Source organism: Metopolophium dirhodum, chromosome 7 (assembly GCF_019925205.1).
Source record: "Metopolophium dirhodum isolate CAU chromosome 7, ASM1992520v1, whole genome shotgun sequence".
Taxonomy (NCBI): Eukaryota; Metazoa; Arthropoda; class Insecta; order Hemiptera; family Aphididae; genus Metopolophium; species Metopolophium dirhodum.
The window spans coordinates 6,910,170-6,934,168 of record NC_083566.1 but is presented as its reverse complement, the minus strand read 5'-3'; the positions used below and the strand labels follow the sequence as shown (position 1 = coordinate 6,934,168).

The window sequence follows — 23,999 nt, the reverse complement described above, 5'->3', positions numbered from 1 at the left end:
GCTCGTGAAGTTGTTGTACTCAAACCAATTATGTATAGACAAGCGTCGACTGGCCACCTCGGTCGGATTTGTGCACTGCAAAGCGAGGTACACGCCGACACCTACGTGCACGTGAACTGAGTTACGCTGAAAACCAAAATGACACCGAGCGAGTGCCATAATGTGTTCATTTTTTTTCCCGTGCTAGGTCGGGTAATTCGGCTATTATATAATGATATTGTGTAATTATTTCAATACCATGTGCGTGGCGACCAGATGGGCATAATGAGACGTGCGTTGTAAAATTAGTTTAAATTACCATCGCTCAGAAACGGTATACTTATAATCATAAATTGGTATAATAACACGATAACACACATTTCACGTTTACGTGCGCGGCATCCGCTAGATTGCGGGCGGACAGGTACGACTGGATGGTAAAAAAGCGACGGCAGACGGCTTGCGCGTGTCTCGGGACGCGTGTAACCACCGCGGCGGCCGACGCCGTCTGGCGAACCGCGAACCGATCGCACTAAATCGTCTATCGCAGTCAGTCGAGCGTGGCATGCCCAACCGGTTACGATTGCCGGCACATTATCGCGACGACTGCGAAGACGTACGGTTCCGTGTGTATATCGTTCGACGACAGATACGGTTTCGTGCGCTCGATTTTCTGAACAAAAATAATAACACTCGAACGTAATATTATATTCGTTTTTTTGTTCATCTCGTCGATGCTCACATAATATATTTTGTACCGCACGAATTTCCACGCAGCGTCTTTTCATCGACCGTCTTCCATCGGGTGAATTCTGTAGACGCGCGTGTCCCGCGCCCGATGCACTCTGCCCGACGACCATCTTAAAGGCACACCGATGAAGCTGATCAAAATGGTAAGCGTTGTTGTCTAGGTATATTCCTATAATTCGGCATGCCTCGACGACGACCACGCAGTCGCACACGCTGCCGAACGAAAAATTAAACGATACTGCGTGTGGACCCTGGCCGCATCAAATGCGCAAATGCGCAAAAGCCCAAGTCAGCCCCGTGGGGGTGGAGGGGAGAGGAGAATCCCGCATGTTATCAAACAAATAATGTAACATTTAGCAATAATCGGAGGTATTTACTATACAGGACCCCTGCCCCGTTTACTTGATTCTTGCTGTCGTAGATCGCATCGAAATAGCGTATTTGTGTAGGTAATGATTATAATCGGTCGCAGATATCTTAGAACATAATTGTGTTACGGGAGACACACAAGTCGTATGTAACCAGACTCGCCTTAGAGCCTATAAAATATAAAGGATTCGTCAACAATAAATAATTTAAAGGGAGTTAACCGTTAAAGACGACCACCCGCCATTAATAGTTTCGTACTGACGCCACTGACAAAAAATAATAATAATATATTACACCACACTGTCGGTAGTATACTGTTTGCACACCACACCGGAAAAGAGAAATACTAATAATACTATCTCGACGTGTGTGGTAGTGCCTTTTTTTTTAGTAATATAATCGCTTTTAAATATAATATATGTGTATATTGTATTATATATCGCAAGTTATGTGATTTAGTCAGTGGACTACTCGAGTGCCAACGTGTATCGTATACGATTTTATTGGTTTCCGTTTGGTTTTTATTGCTACGTATTATATTTTTTCACGATACAGTAGTCTTTTGCTTCTATAGGATTTTTGTTTCTCCCCTCCCCCATAATTAAATTAATCTGACACGATATCCGATCATCTACTTTGACTTATTATCCTATAGGTATCTAACATCAGTGTACATAATAATTAATAATATTATATAATTTGTATATGTATTTATTATTTCTGATTATTCAAACTGAACTACTAGTGAATCGCTAAAATCATCGTTGACGTCTATAAGCATTATTTCTACATCGAGCCAGGAAAAACACAGTCATAGATAACACCGTTTTATGATCGTGATAATATATACATTATCTATACATGGTTTTCGCAGTTTAAAAAGCAAATAATATAATATTATTTATGTATAATACTTATATACATAAATAATATTATAAAATAAAGTAAAGGTAGGTTATAGGTATTATGGTATAAATATTTATGTATGTAGTATACTACCGGTAGTAAAGTAGAAATAATTACACCGATACGACTTTCATTCGATGCATATATTTTTTTGACCATCGTAAAACGTTTTTAATGCTATAAAACTGCATCGGTCAATATTATGAAGTCAATATTCCTGTGTGTTACGCATATGATGGAATTTATAAAATCACTATTAATAATCATAATCATAATCCCAGTCATTGACTCTTAAAAATTGGCCTGTTTCATTCCTCGGCGTATTTCGTGATTTTGCACTTAAAGTAACAAAAATAATACAATATACATACATAATATATTTACAATACAAGCTATGACAGTAATACGTACGGTAATTTGCACTCTTCCCAATCGATATTTTTGTAGGACCACATCGGGAATTCCGGAAGTTGTCGCGGGGCCTTCAAAATTATATGTATCTACATTGTATTATTGTACATATTATATATTTAACCAAATAGTACAATTCAAAATAAAATTAAAACCTCATTTTATATACAAAATTATATATATTATGTATATTTTTAAATTATATATATTAATTTTACACCTATTAATACAATTATTAATTATGTAAAACAATAAATTATAAAATTAAAAATACGTACAAATGATTTTTATTTTGAAAATAATTTTCTTGGCTGGATACTATTTATTATTTATCCGTGGGCTGTTTATTTATTTTTAATATTTATATTTGTTTTCATACAAATATAATCGTTCTAGGAGATTGTATATCTTAATATTATAATATAACAATAGTGGGTACCTTATATTTACTTTATTATAGTATAAAGCAGTGTTTCCCAACATTTTTGTTATGGTGACCCAAAAATGTACTCTTTGTTTGGTACCCGATCCCCATTAAAAAAAATAATAATTTAGTATGCCATAATATAAAGTATTAGGTATGTTAAATATAAAGATTATTTTGAAAATAAAATAATTAGGTATACCTACTTCAAAATCATAATCATATACATAACAAAATACAAAAAAATGAATCCGTATTATAATAAAATTATCCATAATCGTAATAAAATAATACTCAAGTTATTAAAAAAATATTTATATCCTTATTATTTATTATCCTATTTATATATTTATATAAGATCCACGTCCTACAATACTAGTTATACAACACATTTTTTTTATACGTAAAGCTGTAGAAATATCAAATAAAATATAACATAAAAATTTTTATTTCACCGAATTTAAGTCTAAAAATATTTTCATAATTTTATATTTTTTTTATTTATAATATATATATATATAATTAAGATAGTTTTCTTACTAGTTTACGAACATCGCGACCCATCAAAAATATTTCACGACATAGGTTACGAAACACTGGTATATAGTATTGTATAGTGTTGTATAATTAGTAGTTACTATAATATGCGGACGTCATGAATTGTTGTGATTGAAAATTGAATTGTCATAAAAATTATAATAGTTGGAAACGACTAATGGAATTCATTTCCAGATGATTAATTTGTTTCTAATTTAGATATTTAAAAATAATGTATAATTTTACTATCTAAGTATAGTTGCTTTTTTTTCAATAAGCTTCCACATGTATGAATTTATAATATTTAATTTCTGTTGAATAACCTGTTAGTGTATACTAATATCAGCATTTTTCAAACAACCAATGAATTATTGTTTCTGACGTTTCATTGCATATATTATAATATATATTAAATAAATACATATTTCATATTATTAATACTTGACACCATTACTGTTTATTCAATTAACAATGGCTATTTATCTATAGGCACCTACTTATAATAACTTTAACTTAATACAATATTATTCGGATATGTTACCGATTGTAATTTATTTTGTTTTCAGTGTACGCAATATTTACACTGATTATTTTAGTAAAATGAGCTAAAAATTATTATTTTATGTAAGTACCTACCTAGTGATTTTATAATTTTGATTCAAAAATGATTTAAACTTTTTCTTTTAATGTAGGTACCTATTTAATAATTTATTATTATTATGAATATTAAGTAGATTTTTATTACGTGATTTAGTATAATGAGAAAGAAAGAAAATTATGTTATAAGATGGAAGCGAAAGGGATTAATAACTACTTATAACTATTTTATATTTACCAATTATACACGCTAGAATGTTAGTTTGAAATCAAATATAAAATATGCACTATGGTTTATGAACATCGAACATTATAATATTATGTATTAATTGTTTATAAGCTACCTATAATATTTTGGTCTATGATTATATTCAACCTACTGAATTTTTTTCTCATTGATTTTTCTTATGTATTGCACAATACGCGTGATGTAAGTATGATGAATTTTACGTTTACCGAAGTCTTGTCAGAAGGAACTATCTTGCAGTGATGATGGGACTTCATGGTATGACTTCATTGTTATTTTTAAACTTATTTTGTACGATTATTTAGGTGAAATGAATTGTTTTTGTAATAAAAATATTAATATTTTCTAGAACTACAGTTTCATCAGTAATTTACTTTTAGTGTGATAAATTAAATGGTCGATAAATCCAGATTATTTTAGGTAATTAATAATAGTAAGTTAATATGTTAATGTTTTTTTTAAAAATCTGATGTTTCTCTTGTTGACAATTTGTGGGTAGCGTGGGCGGTGGGATCATTTTTCAAAAAATCGCTAATCGTTTTCTAAATTAAAACTCAAAAACTGTGCCTGTTATCTGACAGAGCTATTAAACCATATCACTTAATTATTATGTCGTAATATGTGTATTATAGAAAACAGTCAGTAAATTACGAGGTAAATTATGACTTTTAAATGACACTATAATTGTATTATATTTTAAAATCATTCACTGATAGCAATATAGCATACGAAAAAAAAGTATTTCTTTCTACTGCAGCTGATGTACGGTATCTAATAATTGTCATCATACGGACTGTTTTTTATACTCTCCAAGGCAAGACTCTTAGCAACGTGTATATAAAAAATCTGGTATTATTGTTCAAAATGTCTTGGGTAGGTACTTACCTGTTAATTAAAATATAATATAAATTATTATAATATGAATACATGATTATCATAGACATATTACAATATTGAATGATTATATATTTAAACAAATATTGGGCTTTGTGGTTTCCGATGTAACTTGTAAGATATAAATATTATAATAATATGATTCGCGTGTTCATCGCTTGACATCGTTTTAATAAATAATAATATACCTACCTTTTAAAAATTACTTATTATATTTTCCGAGGACAAAATAAACACTCAAGTATATTAAAATAGTGTTGTACACTTCTTATTACTTACTTCGACTTCCGGAGAATATTAGTCATCTGGCGGAAGACCAATAATGTAATTTAATAATAATAGTTATGTATTAACGATGTTCATTATTGTTTTAATCGGAGCGAAAATAAAACGTATAAGGAAAAATTGCGAAGATACGCTAGCAATCAGGTTTTCCGATCATCCAATTAAGCTATTCGGTGAACCGTTAACCTAGTGACCAGTAGACTATTATGTGTATATACAGAGTGATTCACCAAGCATACTCATCCCCGTTTTTCCTTTGATAATGCATTTATTAAAAATATGATTTTTAGAATTTTTAAGTAAGTAAGTGTAAGGACTATATTTTCAAACACTTGGATTTTTATGCCATTTAAAGTGTTTAGTGGCGATATAAACTGTTATTTTTTTATGTGAACGACCCCTTTTTACTGTATCTTATCAAGCAACAGATTTTTTTGAAAATTGTTATGTTTCTAAATCGAAATTCAGTAAATAAATAATTAAGATAAATTTATTAAAATTTATATTTTTTTATAGAACCAATTATCAAGTACATTATTACTACACAAAATGTAATAATTACTGATTCGGATTTTTATTTAAACTCGTCAACATTTTCAAAAAAATCATCTGAGTAATAACTTTTGGAAATAAAGGATTTCATAGTAGAAAAAAATCAACCCTAAAACTTTGTTTTAGTATAAAAATAATCACGAGATAAGTTGTACTAAAAATTGTTGGAACAGATTTTTGAAATATATTTTCTAACCCATATTGTATTTGTATTTGGATTTGTACCATATTTTCAGAAGTTTGAATTGCCATAGGATTGTTCTTGAATGGTGTAAAACATACTGGTGTTCGATTATAATTATAGTTTTTCAGGCTTCAGCTTAATTAAATATTTCGGAAATCAGAATTTTCAGAGATGTATATTATTAATGGATAAAACGGGGCTTGCTCGGTGAATCACCCTGTATCTATACCCTGTAATAGGTCTACTGCTATACCGTTTATTTTATAGAATACCGCAGTCGTCGTGGTAGGAGGCATATATAGGTACAGCGTTTGGCGCTTATTGTAATGGACCGTACAAATCGTCGTGACGACAGTGGTTAAAATTGTAACGATAAAGATAATCGTCGCAAAAAGAAAAAAAGAATAATAAAATGTAAAAAAAGTTCTCGAACCGAAAATTGCCGCCCAAAACATAATCTAACAATTATTTAAAACCCATTCGATATCGCCGTTATTATAATAATAATTGTTTTGTTGACGTCTATATATAGCAGTAGTCCCGTGTAGGTACTATATTATACTATAATAGTATACTAGTATACATAATAGCGTGGGCGTTATATACGTTAAAAAGAAAATACTCTATCACGGGGCCCGACGGAAACAAACAGACGAAACGATAATAATAATATTATTGTAATCACTAATCAGTATACGCGCGCGTGCTGAAGTGGTTAACCGAATACTAATAAAACGGCACGGCCGAAAATTCGAGAAAAAAAACCACGTTTAATTGATATTCCGGTGTGTACTATGACACGGATATAAATTAATATTATACATTTCCCGAACTCTTATATGTATAGATATATACTGCTTTGGAGACCATTATATTATAGTACACGTCACACAATATTATATTAATATCATTATTGTTTATATTTTATGCACCGACGACGATGACCCGGAACATCTTTGCCCGAAGGTTGAGTGAGTAGCCACGGGACCGGACGATTTTTTAAGTCATTGTACGACAACAAGAGTCGACATTTGTGAGGAGGTGGCTTTGGTCCCGAGTTCCCATCAAAAAATTTATGCACGCGTACATGCATGATAATAAACTGTATATATATTAATATACAAAAACATTCCAAGCAAGCCTTTAAAAACGTATAACAAAGTGGGGACCCTACCCTAAATCTGTATATCTGGTGGGAATTAGGTCCCCTATATTATATAGTTGAACCAATGGTTATATTATATTGTACGTACCGTCTGCTATAAGACTGCAATAAAGATTTTGCCCATATGATTGTATACCTACCGCTGCAAATACGTATATTATCATACATGTATATGACCCAAACAATGTGTGATCGATGGCAGTAAATATAATAATATGAGTGAGAGTTTCCCACACGGACGCGGAAACGGTTTTAATGTCATCGGAAAATGTTGCAGGACTTAAACCTATTAATTATTATACACCACCAATGGTATAATCTTCAATGATACGACGTCATATTAATAGATAGCGTGGTTCAGTTACCAGTACAGTAACTGTGGCCTGCGATCGTGTCTCGGACACTGCAATTATCGAGGTGTTCCGTCTATACCAAAATCGTGGTGTTAGGTATACCGAAAAACTAAAAATAAATAAACTCCCATGACGTAATTAATAATTATGTACCTTTATCTATTACACTGCGCGAGGCCCGCGTCGTCGAGCCGGGTACCCACACAACACGGGCTTCCGATGTTTAGAACATCTGTTGTTTTTTTATATTTCTCGTGGTGTCGGCAAGTACCTAATATATATATATATATAGGAACTATATAGGTATAAGTGCGACGAAGAAGCGTAACTCATTTATTATTATTTTTTTCGTTGGTGAAAGCGAATATTTTTTGTTTTGGGTATTCTCCCTTATTATAGGTACCTATACTAAGAATAATAATAATATCTCCATGGTGTCTCGTTTTGCTAATTAGCTATACGAAGAACTGTCTAAACCGTTAATGAAATTTTAAAAACAATTCGTATCGAATTATATTTATTTTATAAAAGTATTGCAAATATTTATTTTTTACAACAGGAAAGCTAGTGTATACGCTTGACCTTCGATTTGTTTTTCAACAATGTTAATTTTCTGCGTGTAACAATAATACAGATGATATCGAACTAATTACATAGTCACATATAGATATAGTATAGCCAGTATAGATACTGTGTTCAATTTTTTTTATACATTTTTAATAATTCCGGTTTACCATTTCGTACATTAAATTTGGTACAAACACAAGTATAGGTACGTTTTGCGTTCGATATTTTTTTGCAGCACATTGAAATCGAATAGGTATCAAACTATTAATTTGCAGTTAAAATATTTTTTTTATTATATACGTGCACGGTGCACTACATTAAACACAGCTAGTATTCGGCTATTATTGTTTGACCATACACTTTATATAGTATAGGTACTGCAATATAATTATATTTTAGCCGTACTGTATTATGTAATATTTCTTGTGTCTATTATGTTCCATATGTTGTATAGGTATAGCTTTAATAAATATATAATTTACGGAAATAATTCACCGTCTTTAACGTGTAAAAAACCCTTGTCAAATATATACGTGCTATGTGAAATGATCAAGGTAAGCCACATAGGTATATTATTGTTCTTGGCAATACCTCCTATAACAGCTTCCATTACAATTTCAAATTGAGATAATAAATCTATAGGAAATCATAAAAGCTTATTGAGGTTTGCCTTTTGACTGCAATTTTCTAGGAATGTCGTTCGCCCTATATAGAAGTATTTTCGTTTATGCAATGAATTTTGCATTGATAATATATTTTCCTTTAGTTTTATACGGTAAAGATTATAAAAATATGATGTTCGTTTTATCTTAAAAATTACCTATACGCAAAGCACACTGCTTCTGTATTTGCTGCAATATTGTATTACACAATTTTAAACATCACTATTATATTATTTACATACCTATTTATAGTTTTACAAGGAATGATAAAAATATCAGATCGTTAATAATATAAGTATAGTGCTCTCCAGTGGATATTATATTTTTGATTCATATATTTTTTTTTTTTGTACTGATCGAATTTTAAATGTTGAGATTTTCAATATGTACTGAATTGAAAATGATTATGATTATATAAAGCATTATACAATTTTATATTAATTGATCACTGATCGGTTTTTACCGTTATTTTATTCGCTTACAAAAATTTGCAATTAGGACTTATTATTTTCTACGACTCAAATGGGTCTGGTCCTGTTTGCTTTCAATACCAGCTGTACTGCTGCTACCATACCGTATTCCGCGTGCATATGATATAGTAATAAATGTGTAAAACTTACGTATATATATAATATGTATAGTAATAATGGACGTAGTTTCTTAAATGAGGATATTTTTAACATAATATTATACATTATATTTAATATTTTAGACGTTATCCTGTGACGTTCAGAATATATTATTTTTATTGTTCGAGTTAAATATAATATGAGTCAAAAGTACAAAATCAACAATTGGCCTAGTAAAGTGTAAAAATACGTGACAAGTATTCTAGTCTTCCGACGAATTGACATGCTTTTCCTCTTTAAATACCTACCCGGCCCATTTAATTCCAAAAACCCTACGTGCTGCAGTGTTATATGAGTAAGTATGTTCACACGTGTATGGGTTTGATAAATAAAATAGTTTACACCAAGTGGGTCAGCGCATGAAATGACGTTCATTTTTTTTTCAAATCCAAAACAAAATATCGGTACGAGTCTTCCAAATATAGTCCGGCTGATCATCGTACAAAACAATACCAGTTGAATACCAGTTGAACACGCGCTGACCTGCGGGCAAATAATGCATATTTTAATAATATTATATTCATTATTAAATTAATCAAATTTATTTATTGTGGATTATTGTTCAAATAAAATTCACATAGCTGCTGGTTATATGACGTACATTATTAATGACAATAATTTATAAGTTGTTTCGCGTTAAAAAAAATAAAAAAATACAAGTAGGTCTGCCACCACAGTAGTGTACGCAGTGCACACCTATTAAAGTGATAAAGTGTTATTGTAAAAAGTAAATTTTTAGTAATAAAAAATGTTTGCATTGACACTTATATAATATTAATATGGACCGTAGTTCCTGAATATAATATAAGAACACGACTTCTCGTTGCTCAATACTTGATATTATATTCCACGCGTTACAAAAACAATTTATTTTTTCGACGATTCTTGTTCTATAAAATACCGATTGCCGATTTTATTTCGTTTATTACAGAATAGGTAATAATAATATATAATACTCACACGCACACGGCGTATCCATTTACTCGTACGGAAAATACGTCTCAACACATTATATATTATTATTTATTATATTACACACACGCACTGCAGAGTTGTCACTTGTCGTAAACACATAAACGCGCGTAAAACTTATTAGGCGTATTCGGTTTCCATGTATTTGTCAAACGCCACGACGTGCCTATACCGCAACCGGCGCAACCTACTGTTATGCAAATATTATCTTTTATATACCACTGTTGCTGTAGTCGCAGGTTAGAAAACAGATATTATAATATTAAGCTTGTTGCATCAACTTGCACGGCGTTTAGACTTCACATTATTATATTACCTATACCTATATACTTTCACATTCCTCCGCACATTATACTTCCCGGTATAAATAATAATAATAATAATATTAATAATATTATATATAATATCTGAAACTATAAAGCATTATAATATAAACAAATTTGGCGCAACGCGTTTCCGCTTGGCGTCTGGAGGTCAATAACGGCGGCCACCGCCCGCAACCCGTGTACTAATATTATATTCTCGTATACCATGGTACCATAATAATATTATGCGATCACCCGCGGTCGGTCTATCGATCACGTGCGGAGCGCTCGTTTAATCGTCGCATTATGTAAAAGAAAGAAAAAAATTACAACTAATATATCTATCTCGCCGTCAATCGCCGCATATACCTAGATGAAAACGCTCCGATCCGCAACGTCGTCGCATAGGTATTATTATTATTATTATTTTTTTATTGTACCCAGATAAAGGTAGTATTGTTGTTTCGGACGATAGGTCGCGCGCGCGCGCAGTGAAGACGGATAAACATCGTCCGTGCAAGGTTACCCACATCTCGACGCCTCCCCACCGCCCCTCCGCGGTATAACAACAATAATTGATCGGTTTCGTTTTTTGGATTTTTTTTTTTGATTTTTTAAATAATTTTTTTTATATTTTTGTCGTCTTGTACTTTTGTCGGATCGACGACGATGACGATGGGATGTCAATCGTAATATGCCGGCGCGGTCTGTACGTTTGACATATTATGCGCACGTACATCTATATACATTATTATGTTCTGCGGGCTGCTACTTATATATAATATTGTGTACTTGCTATCCGTGGCGGCAAGGCTGCATTCTTTGAAAGTGAAAACCGGCGCGTGGTTCATGTCTGATATCGTATACTATAGATGATAGGTACAACTACAGCCGACGACTTGGACGACGACGGCGGTGATGATCGACTTCTTCGTAAATTATACGCGCGTTGGTTACGCGTGATTTATACGGCCGGAGAAAAATTTAAGTGAGAGAGTAAAAAAAAACATCAACGGCTGACGTTATTCATCACGGTGTGTTTTTTTTCTATCTCCGAATGTATAAATCGTTCTATGATGGAGAAATTAGATGGACTACCTATTATATAACGTTAGAGCTGCTCGGTATATAATAGAAGTACCTCGTGTAATATAATTCGATTAGCGGGCGGACAAAACCCGAAGGCCGAAAGCACTTGGATTCAATTCGAACACCGTAGCTGCTGGGTATACTTATAATTAAACACACTGCGTATTTCTGCAGGACGGATCCGAAGAAGAAAATATCACCCCTGTATATACGTATCATCATCATTGCTATGCTCCCTTAATTTTTTATTATTACCTTAATTAATTTCGTAATCAATAAATCAAGTTTAGTGTTCTTCCGAGGTATATGCGAAGACTATAATAATAGGTAGGTAATATTAGGATTTTATTCAGATCTATGTGGGTAATGTTATATTTGAATAATGGCGAGGGGAGGGACAGGAGATACTAGTAAAGTTTGCAATAAAGCTTTGTCCCTCCGAAATCCAACTCAGGATTCGCCACAGACGTATACATATTATTACCATTTCAGCTGCAGGTGTATGTGTAATACCGTGCTTTAATTCCATCCTATATTATGTATTAGGTACCTATATACCTTGAAGTGATCCACCAAGTATCCTCACACCTTTTATAATTTAATAATGAATTTTAAGTTATTGAAATTCTGACTTGTTATTTGTAAACGTATACTTGAAGACCATGCTTAGATTTTGTGTTCCATTTAAGGATTGTTCGACATGTAGATAAAGAAATGAGAATAAGAACCGCCTTTATTTTACTGAAAATTGATTTTTTTTTAAAGATAATTTCGGCTTCTGCGCTATTAAAATGTATGTACTATGTACAATATGAATATATGATAAATTACTGTAGAGTTTGTGTCTTTAAATTGTTTTGTTACATTAAAAAGTTAATTATAATTATGGACAATTTTCAAATCAACAATGCCCCTATCTAATCTTTAGACTTGTATTTATTGACCTAGGTATTTTATTATATTATTTAGTAGTTAGTACATAAAGTTAAGTTACTCAAAGACTATAATATAGTTTGAATATTTTGATTTCTATATGTACAGTGTACACCAACGTTTTCATACAAAGTATCTGATTAGCAAAAGGGTGGTTATACTATACACTCTCCTTAAATGTAAAATATTTATAAATACCTATTTACCTAGTACCTGACTATTTAAAAATATAGTCTATATAAGTACGTTTACTTAAAAATGATAACAGTTAAAATTTGAGTAAATGCGTAATTAAAGGGAAAGTGGGGGTGAACATACTTGATGAATATTGTACATAGATAACATCAAAATATGTTTACTATTATTATTACTATTTCTATATATATATTATTATAATATACTTCGTTGTCGCTTTTCTCTCTCTCTATCTATTTGTGCTAAATTCACACATGCTTGATACGACAATAATAGTTTATAATTATTGATCTAATGATCTATGTTCAAACTGAATAATATTAGAGTATATATTATATTATATTCCTTGCATTCCCGATCGTATCAATAATAGGTATACTATTCTATAAGCTTTATGTGTGGTTGGATGGCAGTGGTAGTGTAATATACAGTATACATGACATTTTCAATTATTAAGCACAACTGCAGCAGGATGGTTGAACTCGATGATAAAAATGCGAGCATACTATTATAAATTATAATACTTATTTAATTGCTGTATATTTATAATCCTGTAGGTACGATAGCGGCTGATATCGAACGCAATTAATTGAGTAAAATAAATTAAGTGGTTTATTATGATTGATATTATAAGTACTTACTACTTTTATATAGTATCGGCCGTACTAACTGCATTATGAATTTACAGTAGGTATATATAAGTATTAAGCTATTACACAATAACGTCATCTGCATATAACTGATTATTATAATAGTAATCGGGTTTATCAGAATTGAAAAACGAAAATTATTGTATTACAATGTTGTTATGTTTGACTAGCATTAATGTAGGTGCTAGCCGGTGTCTAGGTGACTAGGTTTATCCATGGTCGAAATATACAGGTTATTACATATTGACTAGGACTGTTATCATTAGAAACAAAATGGCTGCGTAAAGGGATATCACAAATATTAATTTTTCTTATTACCAGAAACACGTTGACAAAAGCTAACAAATTCAAAATTCCCGCGCATGTATACTTCATTATTATTGGCTCCCTTTACGCTGCCATTTTTGTTTTATCATCAAATATTTGATTGAGAAGGGGTATAAATGAAATAACCTTTTATATTTCAATCATGGGTTTATCATGAAATTGGCTCACACCGAGTCGGTGTCGTTGAATGGACGGGAGGGATTGAGGGAAGGGTCCTCCTATAGTACATAATAATATATAATATTGCACTTCTGACTGCTGTGTTATCCTTATCCAATTATCATATTCTTATTTTAACAGAAAACATTTTTTTATTCGCGTTTCAGACTGTACCCCGCTCTATGGCGGGTTTGGCGGAGAGACTATCGGGAATGATGCCTACGCCCAGCGTACGGGGAAGAAAGGGCTGGTGCGGCTGCCTCAAGGTAAATATAATAATTAAAATAATAATGTAATAATCATAATTCATATTCATTAAATATATTTATAGAGTATAGTATAATGATCACTGTATCAATTTCATATTATTATATTTAGTAATCGCAGCGTTGTTATAAACGATAATATGCACTCACTATTATAATATGCGTACGCTGTTAAAGGTACCTGCATTAAAATATGCGTCGTGTTACAACACGGCTGTGGACGATAACATTATTTATCATCTACACATAAACTTATAAATACTCTGTAACATTGTCGAGTTATGTGTCGTATAAAATAATATAGGTATATCGTATATTATATTATAATATGTGATATATACATGGCGCTAACTGCAACACCGTGACGATTCCGTGTTCCGAGCCTGTCGTCAAGGGCGGATTATATTATTATCGTCGTAATTATCTAAGTCTGTTTAAGCTGTTGAAAGGACAAACCGCAGTGTCGATCGAAACCGCAGTGAAAATTATTTTAATTGACATCGCAGTAGGACGTCGTAATAGTAATAATAATATAATACAACGCTGTCAAGTGGCAACTCTATACTAAAAAAAAGTCTGTTTTATCGATAACTTCTGGTTTTTTGGCCGGTACAGATTCCTTTTTGGGATTCATATCAACAGTAAAAAAAAAGAAAAGTGATAATATCTGATTTGATGAAACATTTTGCAACTCGAGACAAATATCAGCAGTATGCCTCCTATATGGCAATATAGGACTTGAGATACGTCATGCTTACGAGTATAGAAGATGATAATAATATTATTATTATATACACATTACACGATGATCAATCTTTTTGATATTATAATGTGTTTTAAACTTATTATAATAATAATTTAAATATTAATACACCAAGTGTAGGTACCAGACGATGTGATGAGAAAACACGTATACGTAAGACCTAACAGTTCTAAAAGATCAATCAAACGGTTGCGTTCAAATAGCTATATCAATGCTACCGTGAAACATGGTAGTAATTAGTTATAGAAACAGTCAAGAAATGCCGTATATGGGCAGTGTACATTGGATACGATATTATAATGGTAATGCGATGGAGAGGTCCCTTGGTCTCCGCAACCTTGACTTATTACTTTTTAGTAATATATAATATATTATTATAGGTATAGAAATTAAATGGAAGTATAGTGACGGGTTTCGCGGTTAAATGAATAATAATATTAATATTATTTTTGACGTCTTTGGTCGTTAATAATTTTTCCCGATTACCTTAAGTCTAAGTATATTAAGTTACTCGAGGGGCGCTGCGGTTTCAATAAATAACTTCTTACTGTACAACGAGCCACGAGGAGTAACTTCGTCGTCGTCGTTTATTTATACGTTTCATGTTTTCCACATGTGCCCCGCTGCATTCTTATTACTTGTGATAAATCATACCTATTAGTATATTGTGTAATAATAATAGGGAATCGTATGCATGATAATATATTATTATAATAGCAAAGGCATTCTTTGAGATAACAAATGTACATAAGATAACAAACGCAGTAATTTTCTTTCCCATAATACGAGGAAACATTTGCAGTATTTTACAAGTCGCAATTAATGCCGGAATGCCAATAATTATCGATTATACGATTAGGCCTTCCTGGAAAATGACTAGGCGGCTGTCATTAAAAACGCATATAATCTAATGTTCTTACTAACCATGTATAATTTATCACTATAATATATTATCATTAATCGGTGAACTGCCACTCGCGCGCCAGACTCGAGTTACAAAAAATATCAGTATAGGTTAAACGGAGTTAGAAAAAAATCGAAAATAATTTACTTAAAAATTAAAAACAAACACTAAACTTGTAGGTGATGAAGGATAAATTATAAATTTGAAGCGTGTTGTAGGAACATCTGGCTTTGAAGTTTAAATTGCTATTTTACTGTTGGCAATTATATAGCTGACTGGCATAAAAATATATTTTGCTCTTTTTAAAATTAATTTGTTAGTGTATAGAAATAAAGCTCAAAGCCATTTTTTTAATTTATTACTATTATTTTATTGAGATTGGTAATTTCATTAAAATCAGCAGATTTAAACTTATATTCTAAGATATTCAGATCATATTATATTATATTTTAATATATCATGTATAACTATAATATAATATGTAAGTGATAAAACACCATTTACATTTTAACGGGCAATGGGCATTCCACAATGATATATAATATTATATACTTATATTTACATATTATGACTATAGGTACACCATAACGTCCATAACAATCATAATATTACATTAAATAAATTGATTGGTAGGATTTCAACGATAACTACTTTTTTTTTAAATTTATCATCTATATTGTTTATTATACACTTTATTATAAACTCATGTGCATCTAGGTTAATTTTGTAGAAAAAGTATTTTATAATATAATATTAATTATACAAACAATACGTTATTGATTTTTTTTATATTTCAATCTAAAATTATTTATTATTATTATTATAATATTACAAAATTAGCAATATTAGGTATAGCTATTTATTTTGACAGTTAGTCATAGTTGAATAAGCATAGATAAGAGAATTACATAACAGTGTTAGAAATAAAAATAAAAATTTGTGTTTATCTTAACACATTTAACGTATAAAGATAAATCTCGGCCTAACAATTAAGCTAAAATAATGCATCACAATATAAGTAAGAAGAGAAGAGAAATTTAATTAAAGCTGTATATAGCTAAATAACGAGGCCCATCGAATTAATGAAAGGAATCATGATGATAAAGGGCTATTTATTAGCAAGGAACCTAATAACATCGTAAGGAAAACGACTAACGAGACATCAAAGGAGGGAAGTGCGCGAAATCACAAATATATAATCTTCCGTGTGGCTTTTGCAGAGGGAAGAGTCGTTAAGACCAAGTTTGCAGGAATGATACGGAAGAAGATTATGATTGGATCTTAGGCAAGATATAAGTACAAAAGTTATAACTGCGATTATAGGATTAATTAGGCAATAAAAACCATAACCTAATCTGCGCACTTAGTTTACGTGACGTTGTTTTTAATTTATATTTTAGTTAATCATTAAATCATCGTCGATAGTTGTTGGTTACAAAATAATCTACTAATTAACAATTATTTCGTATTCGTTTAGTCTAACATTTGAACATTACACATTTTTTTGGATTACCCGAGGCATAGAAATCTTCATTAATGAGTCCTTTCGTAGTTTTTTCTCGATTGTCCATTGTTCGCAAACTCAATAATTACATTTCATGAAGTCTAAATTTCGCCAATCGTGTACAATATCTGAACACATGACCCCCGGTCAAGCACACGTGGTAAATATTTTAATAAGCCATCTCGCGTATTAAATCCTCAATGATTTTGTATCCGACGTCTGATGACTATGATTATCGGAAAGACAACCCACTGTGCTGAAAGTGTGGAATTTTTAAATATTAACGTGCTGACCTAGCCCAAGTGTGTTTTCCTTGTTAAAAACAAATTCGCTGTAATTGGCAGCTCCGAGCACAAACGTGCATAATCGTTTAGATTAATCGATGGAGCGGACAGTGTTTATTATATTATTATTATTATTATGCTTTCTCCGATATGACTCATTTATTATCATTCCAAGTTTATACGAGTTTATACAAGTTTATATTCGTACACCTAGGGATATTGTCATTGGTTGCTGTATACGCATATTATATTATAATATACCCAAGTACAAATCATTATTATATAATAACGATAATATTATATACGAACAAATATAAAAGTATTGAAATTATTATTATTATTATTGCAAGATTGTGGAGAATAAAGTGTAAAAAATAACGCCACAATGTAAAGTATAGTACCATTGTATTATTTTGTATTCTGTGATTGTCTGTAATGTAATATTTCATATTTTCGTCGCTTCAATATATTATTATCTATACCTAGTAGACGATGACGACGAAGATACCTCGTTAAATCTCGACAAGTGTTTTCATCGTTTGGACCGCGACTTCTACGAATTGTATTGCCGTCGATGGTTGTTATTATTATTATTATTATTATTGAAATCGTATTTCTCTTCATGGTACAATGAGAAAAACATCGATCAAGTTCAGATTACGTAACTCGTCATGTTTCAAGATCGTTACTGACGATGAAAAGTGTATAAAAGGATTACACATGAAAAATTAGAAAGTAGAAAGAATAGTACTCATCGTCGATTCTTAATTTTTTCTATACTTACCCATAATGCGTCACGTGCGGTGCTTTAATTAAATTTGATAATAATATGATCTATCCGTATCTGTCTGACAGTAAGTGATCAGACGATATAATTTATAAAACCTCTACAGATTTTTGTTCAGAGACGCACCTTTACGTTTATAACGCGAAGACTTTGATGTACTCGAAGTGGTTTGATCCTCCTATAGAACAGAGTTTCGTATCATTATATTATTATATTACTATGTAGTTATGTATTGGTGTATTATTATAGCATTTGTAGAGAAACGCGCGATTTTCTTCCCGAACAATAAATTATCGATTTCGAATAATATTTAAATTGTTTAATACTATCTAATAACTTGTTGTTAATACGATAATACCTATGTTCGAAATAAACATGATAGTAAAAAAAAAATAAACAATACACTCTTAAGTACACCATTATAGGTTCAAGTCTTATCCGTTTTTAAATTATACCAACCACCGTAGTCACGTGTTAGTTTAAATTGGTAAAGCGTATTACTCTTCGAAAACTGAGGTAACCGTGTATACTTGTATAAACATAACACTGCTGTAAGCTGTTGTTAAAACGTTTAAAATTTCCTGCATCGTTACACGGGGAATAAAATCTTTTTTTGGTTAGTACATAATATATTATTGTAATATGCGCTTATAATATAATGTATTGCAGTGCGTCAGTGAGTAAACGCTGAACGAATATTTTTACTATATTATTGTTGGCTATAGTTATTGTTACACGTTCCATACACACGGCAACACATAGTAAACGACTATAATAGAAACTATCAATACACAATATTATATACATTACACATTATATTTGACATTTGTGTACCTACCTAGATAATGATTGCATTACGAAATATTATGCGCTTTTTCCAGGACGACGAGCCGCCAGAGATCACGTACATCGTGGTCGACTCGGGTACTCTGACGTTGCAAAAGATGACGCCCACCCTGCCCATGCCCGAAAAGCCCGAATTGGACAGACTGTTCGCCGAGTTGGTTGTAAGTATTGCACATTTATTATAATATACTATAAGAATACCACCTATTATGCGCAATGTACATATAATATTATACATATTTTTACACAATATAATGTCATAATATTCTACTCCGGGACCTTATTTCCAGCTCTTAGTCTAGGGACGTCATTTCAATTTTTTGAAAATTATGCTAACAACTAGTAAGGCCGAACAAATTTTCAGCAGGCCAATATATTATATTGTACTAATATATTATAGAGTTATTACAAAAAGTAATATTTCTCGATACGCTCTAAAATGACAATATTTATATTATTTTCCATTCAATAATAAATATATTATGAATAGCTTTTATACCTTATAATACTAAGTTACTAAGTAACACTTAAATAATTTAAACTTAAATTCAAATATTCATAGACTCTATTGTACCAAAAACCATAGTATTTTTTTTTTCAAAATACTGGGGCCCACTAAATTACATTATAAGTACATAAATAGTGTATATTTTTGCCTGACGCAGAAAAATTAAGGCCAAAATACAATCTTGATAAATTTTAGGTACCTATGCAAGCATATCCTTCAACGCCTCAAATGACACCTCTGTCTTAGTCGATTTGTTTTCCATACACGAGTAATTTTTTTTTACATAGGTATAACGCGTTATTTTAGGTTTAAAAACGACGTATAGTAATAATAATATGGTACCTACCTACCTGTCCCTAAAATTTGTTTCTGTGGTTGAATTTTTTTTTTGAACAATTATTTATAGACGTATATTATTTAAAATATATTTTGTTACCATGTTTTGTATAGTCAATGTATTATTTCGTGTTAGTATCAAATATGTCAATTGAAGATTTTTTTCACTGGAATATTTCAATTGATTACTAATTATAGTGTTTAGGGGTAGTAGACAGTGTGTTTTCCTGACTTCTTTTTAGTACCTAGCAGACATTGTTTGCATACATTTTTTTATCAACATTCTACAATAATGATTTATAATTTACCCATATAATATTATATAACATGTAGTATACTAGTATTGGTAATCAGTAAATGCCTAATAAGTCCTTATTGGTGGTGTACTTGGAGGGGGTTATGTATAGCGTATCTATTCACTTCTCTAGTTTATTTTTTGCTTATAGGTACCAGTACCCTATAAAATAATGTACGATGATACGCGGGTAAACTATTAGAATTTTCAGTGACGAAAAAAAAATATTATATAATTGTCTGTAATTTTCAATTCTCATTTCTCACAATAAGGTATTTTAGTATTTAGCAGGTACCAACCAGGTGATAATCAAAACAATATTTTGAGAACCAATAACTTTTTATCTACCATAAACCGTCTATCGGTGGATAAAATGTTATATCATTTTTCTGAATTGAAGTTTCCAAAAATAGAAAATGTCATAAATGTTTGTTGGTTTCATGCTTTTGATTGGATAATTTTGTTTTTACAATTTGATTAAGTTTTTACAATATTGTTATCTATTCGCGAGAAAAATATGTATTACTCTATGGTGTATACCCAGAAATATTTATAGAAATACATCAATGGTCATTCTAATAATCGCGGAAAATAATGCGTAGGTACCTATAATACTGCGATACTGTTGAATGCTGCCACAGTCAATGATCGTTCTCAAATCGTTTTGGTAATCCACATAAAAGATATTCTTAAACGTCTTAAATACAGAAAAATTGCAATAATTATGCCCGTACATCTAATTAAGGTCTGTATGAGTGTTTTGTCGAACAAAACAAATTGTCATCTATCTGTATTTTATCAACGCGTATTGTATCACCGCAAAAGTCGAGCACCCTGGTCACTCGGCTTGAATAAAAATGTGCCCCTCTAGGCGTCTGTCTATTATTTTCTATACTAAATCCGCCACCGATTAGGTATATTTCTTCTTTGTACTTATTAAGTTATGTATATAATATAATTTTCTAAAAGTATCGGTCAATTTTACGTCGTCCCCATTGTCGATGTCTTTATTTTTCTCTTTTTTTTCGGTCGACGTGCATGAAAAATCGTCTCCGATATTACGCAACTATCATTTTTCACTTAACTTACATAACACGCACGCGCACAGACATCATCGACTCGTCGTGCGATCGCATTCGACTCGCGGCATTGTTGTACAGTGAGAAACTCTCAAGGGAACTACGAAAGGACTTTTGGGACTAGTTTTTATGACCTATAAAATATTGACTGACCAGTGACCAACACACACGAGATTTTAATAACCGTCCAATTCGTGTTACGTAATTTTGTGTTATTATTACTTATTGTTGGATGTATATTGTAAAGTTGAGTTTGTTGACCGCCGGTCTTAATTTAATATTATAAATACGGATATTATATTGTTGTTATTTTTGATCGGAAAAACGTGACTGAAAACCAGGCATAATATTTTCGGCCGTGAATTAAATTGTTCATTATTGACTAAAAAATAAAGATTTAGGATTTGTGCACTGTGCACTATCTTGGTATTATCATGGCGTTTTTTTTTTGTTTTTATTATTTTTATTTTCCTGTTGACAATGTTTTGAGTTAGTAAAACAGCTTCGTGCGTGTTTCACATTGTTAGCGCCTTAAGATATAAATAGTAAATCTTATTAACACGGTACGCTGAGTATGCAATTTTTCGATTTTTCCATAGTATTTTGACAAAATAAATGTCAATTATTTCCCACGTGTAAGGAAAAACTACTAACAACATGTAACAAATATTGAATAAATCTTTATACAAACACTGGATTGTTTTTTACTTTGGCTTTCACTAGCCTACCCTAATGTTTTTAAATTTATTATATGGTTCTTCATTTTGCTTTTTATAAGAAATGTAAATATTTTACTACAGTCATTATTATAGTTCTATAATTAATTTGTTTGGATCAGTCAAGTAGTAAAATACAATTAGAACTATAGAAGTAACACTATAATAAATATAAATATCAACGCATATGATTAAAATTCCCTAAATAATTTATTTATTATTTCATCACAATATGTGTAATTTGTAATTAATTTGTTATTATTTATATTGTAGGAAGAACTTGATTTAACTGCTACTAATAAAGCAGCTATGCTGGAACTTCACGAAGAAAAGAAATGGCAAATTTATTGCAGTAAAAAAAAGATATTAGAGGTAAATGTATATATTTAAAAGTTTTTTTCTTGATAAGATTTAATACTAATAAATAATAATTAACATTATTGATTATCTTAGGATCAAGAAAACACAACAGATTTATCACAATCTCCTGAAAATTACATTGAACGTATACAATCATTAATTGGAGATGAACAGGAGAACACCAAGTTATTTGATTCCCTAAAGACTGCTCTTCGTACTCAGCCTCATAGCTTTGTACTGAGATTTGTCCAAGCTGATGGATTAGTTACCCTGTTAGGAGTTTTGTCATCTATGAATTATGACACTCAACAAGGAGCTATGCACACATCAATTATTGGATGTATTAAAGCGCTTATGAATAACTCTGTAAGTTTATTATAATTAAGTTGTATTAACCCTTTCACTACTATACTATTTATCCACTAAAACCGGTATATGCTATGTAAAATAAAATATTTTTCGTTTTTTTTTTAAGATTTTAATTTGGAGATCTATATTATAATCTAATTATTTAAGTTAAAAATAATGCAAAATATGGTTTCCAAAACTTGTACGGTTATTGGAAAATAAGAATATTATAAAATACAGGGAAGTAATAGTACGTCTGGAGTAGTGAAAGGGTTGAAATGAATATTACTCAACTGACATTTTTATGTTAAATTTAATTGAATAATATTCTATATTGTTAAGTGTTCATATTTTTGCTTGCTTTAATAGTTTGATTTCCTTATTTAAATCCATATTATAACTAACTTGTAACTTGTAAGCTATAAAATATTATTTTATGAACCACATCTATCTAGCTAATTGTCATTCATAAAGTTTTCATGTAGTTAAGTAATTGTAGAAAGTTCTAATAAGTAGCTAGATAAAAACAATAAATATGAAAAATTATAATGGATTTGTAAAGTAGCTAATCTGAAAAAAATCTGTTGGTGTTGTGTTATATGGCTAGTTCAACATTTTATTTGTTACAATTTAAAGTTAATTGTTTTACAAAACTATTTGCATTACCTACTTCAAATAATATTTAAATTTAGTTAAATTGAAAACTTAAAATTGCTGGATAATTATTGTAATAAAATGTATAAATAACAAAGTAGTTAGTCTGTACAGTAATCCTGCTATAATATTTTGAACATCTACAAAATTTGTATACACTGTTTGTTTTAAATAATAAATTTAACTAAATTTTATATTAATAATATAT

General features: G+C 30.8%; 1 protein-coding gene across 1 annotated transcript in view; it reads left to right on the top strand.

Moving 5' to 3' along the window:
- The first annotated feature begins 453 nt into the window (after positions 1-453).
- The window catches only part of LOC132948717 (disheveled-associated activator of morphogenesis 1), a 30,057-nt gene continuing 6,511 nt past the window's right edge, over positions 454-23,999 (top strand). Inside the window, exons 1-5 of the mRNA XM_061019338.1 lie at positions 454-872; positions 14,309-14,407; positions 19,531-19,656; positions 22,703-22,801; positions 22,883-23,155. Coding sequence (XP_060875321.1) covers positions 855-872; positions 14,309-14,407; positions 19,531-19,656; positions 22,703-22,801; positions 22,883-23,155 — 615 coding nt within the window. The 5' untranslated portion in view covers positions 454-854. The remainder of the gene's footprint in view (positions 873-14,308; positions 14,408-19,530; positions 19,657-22,702; positions 22,802-22,882; positions 23,156-23,999) is intronic.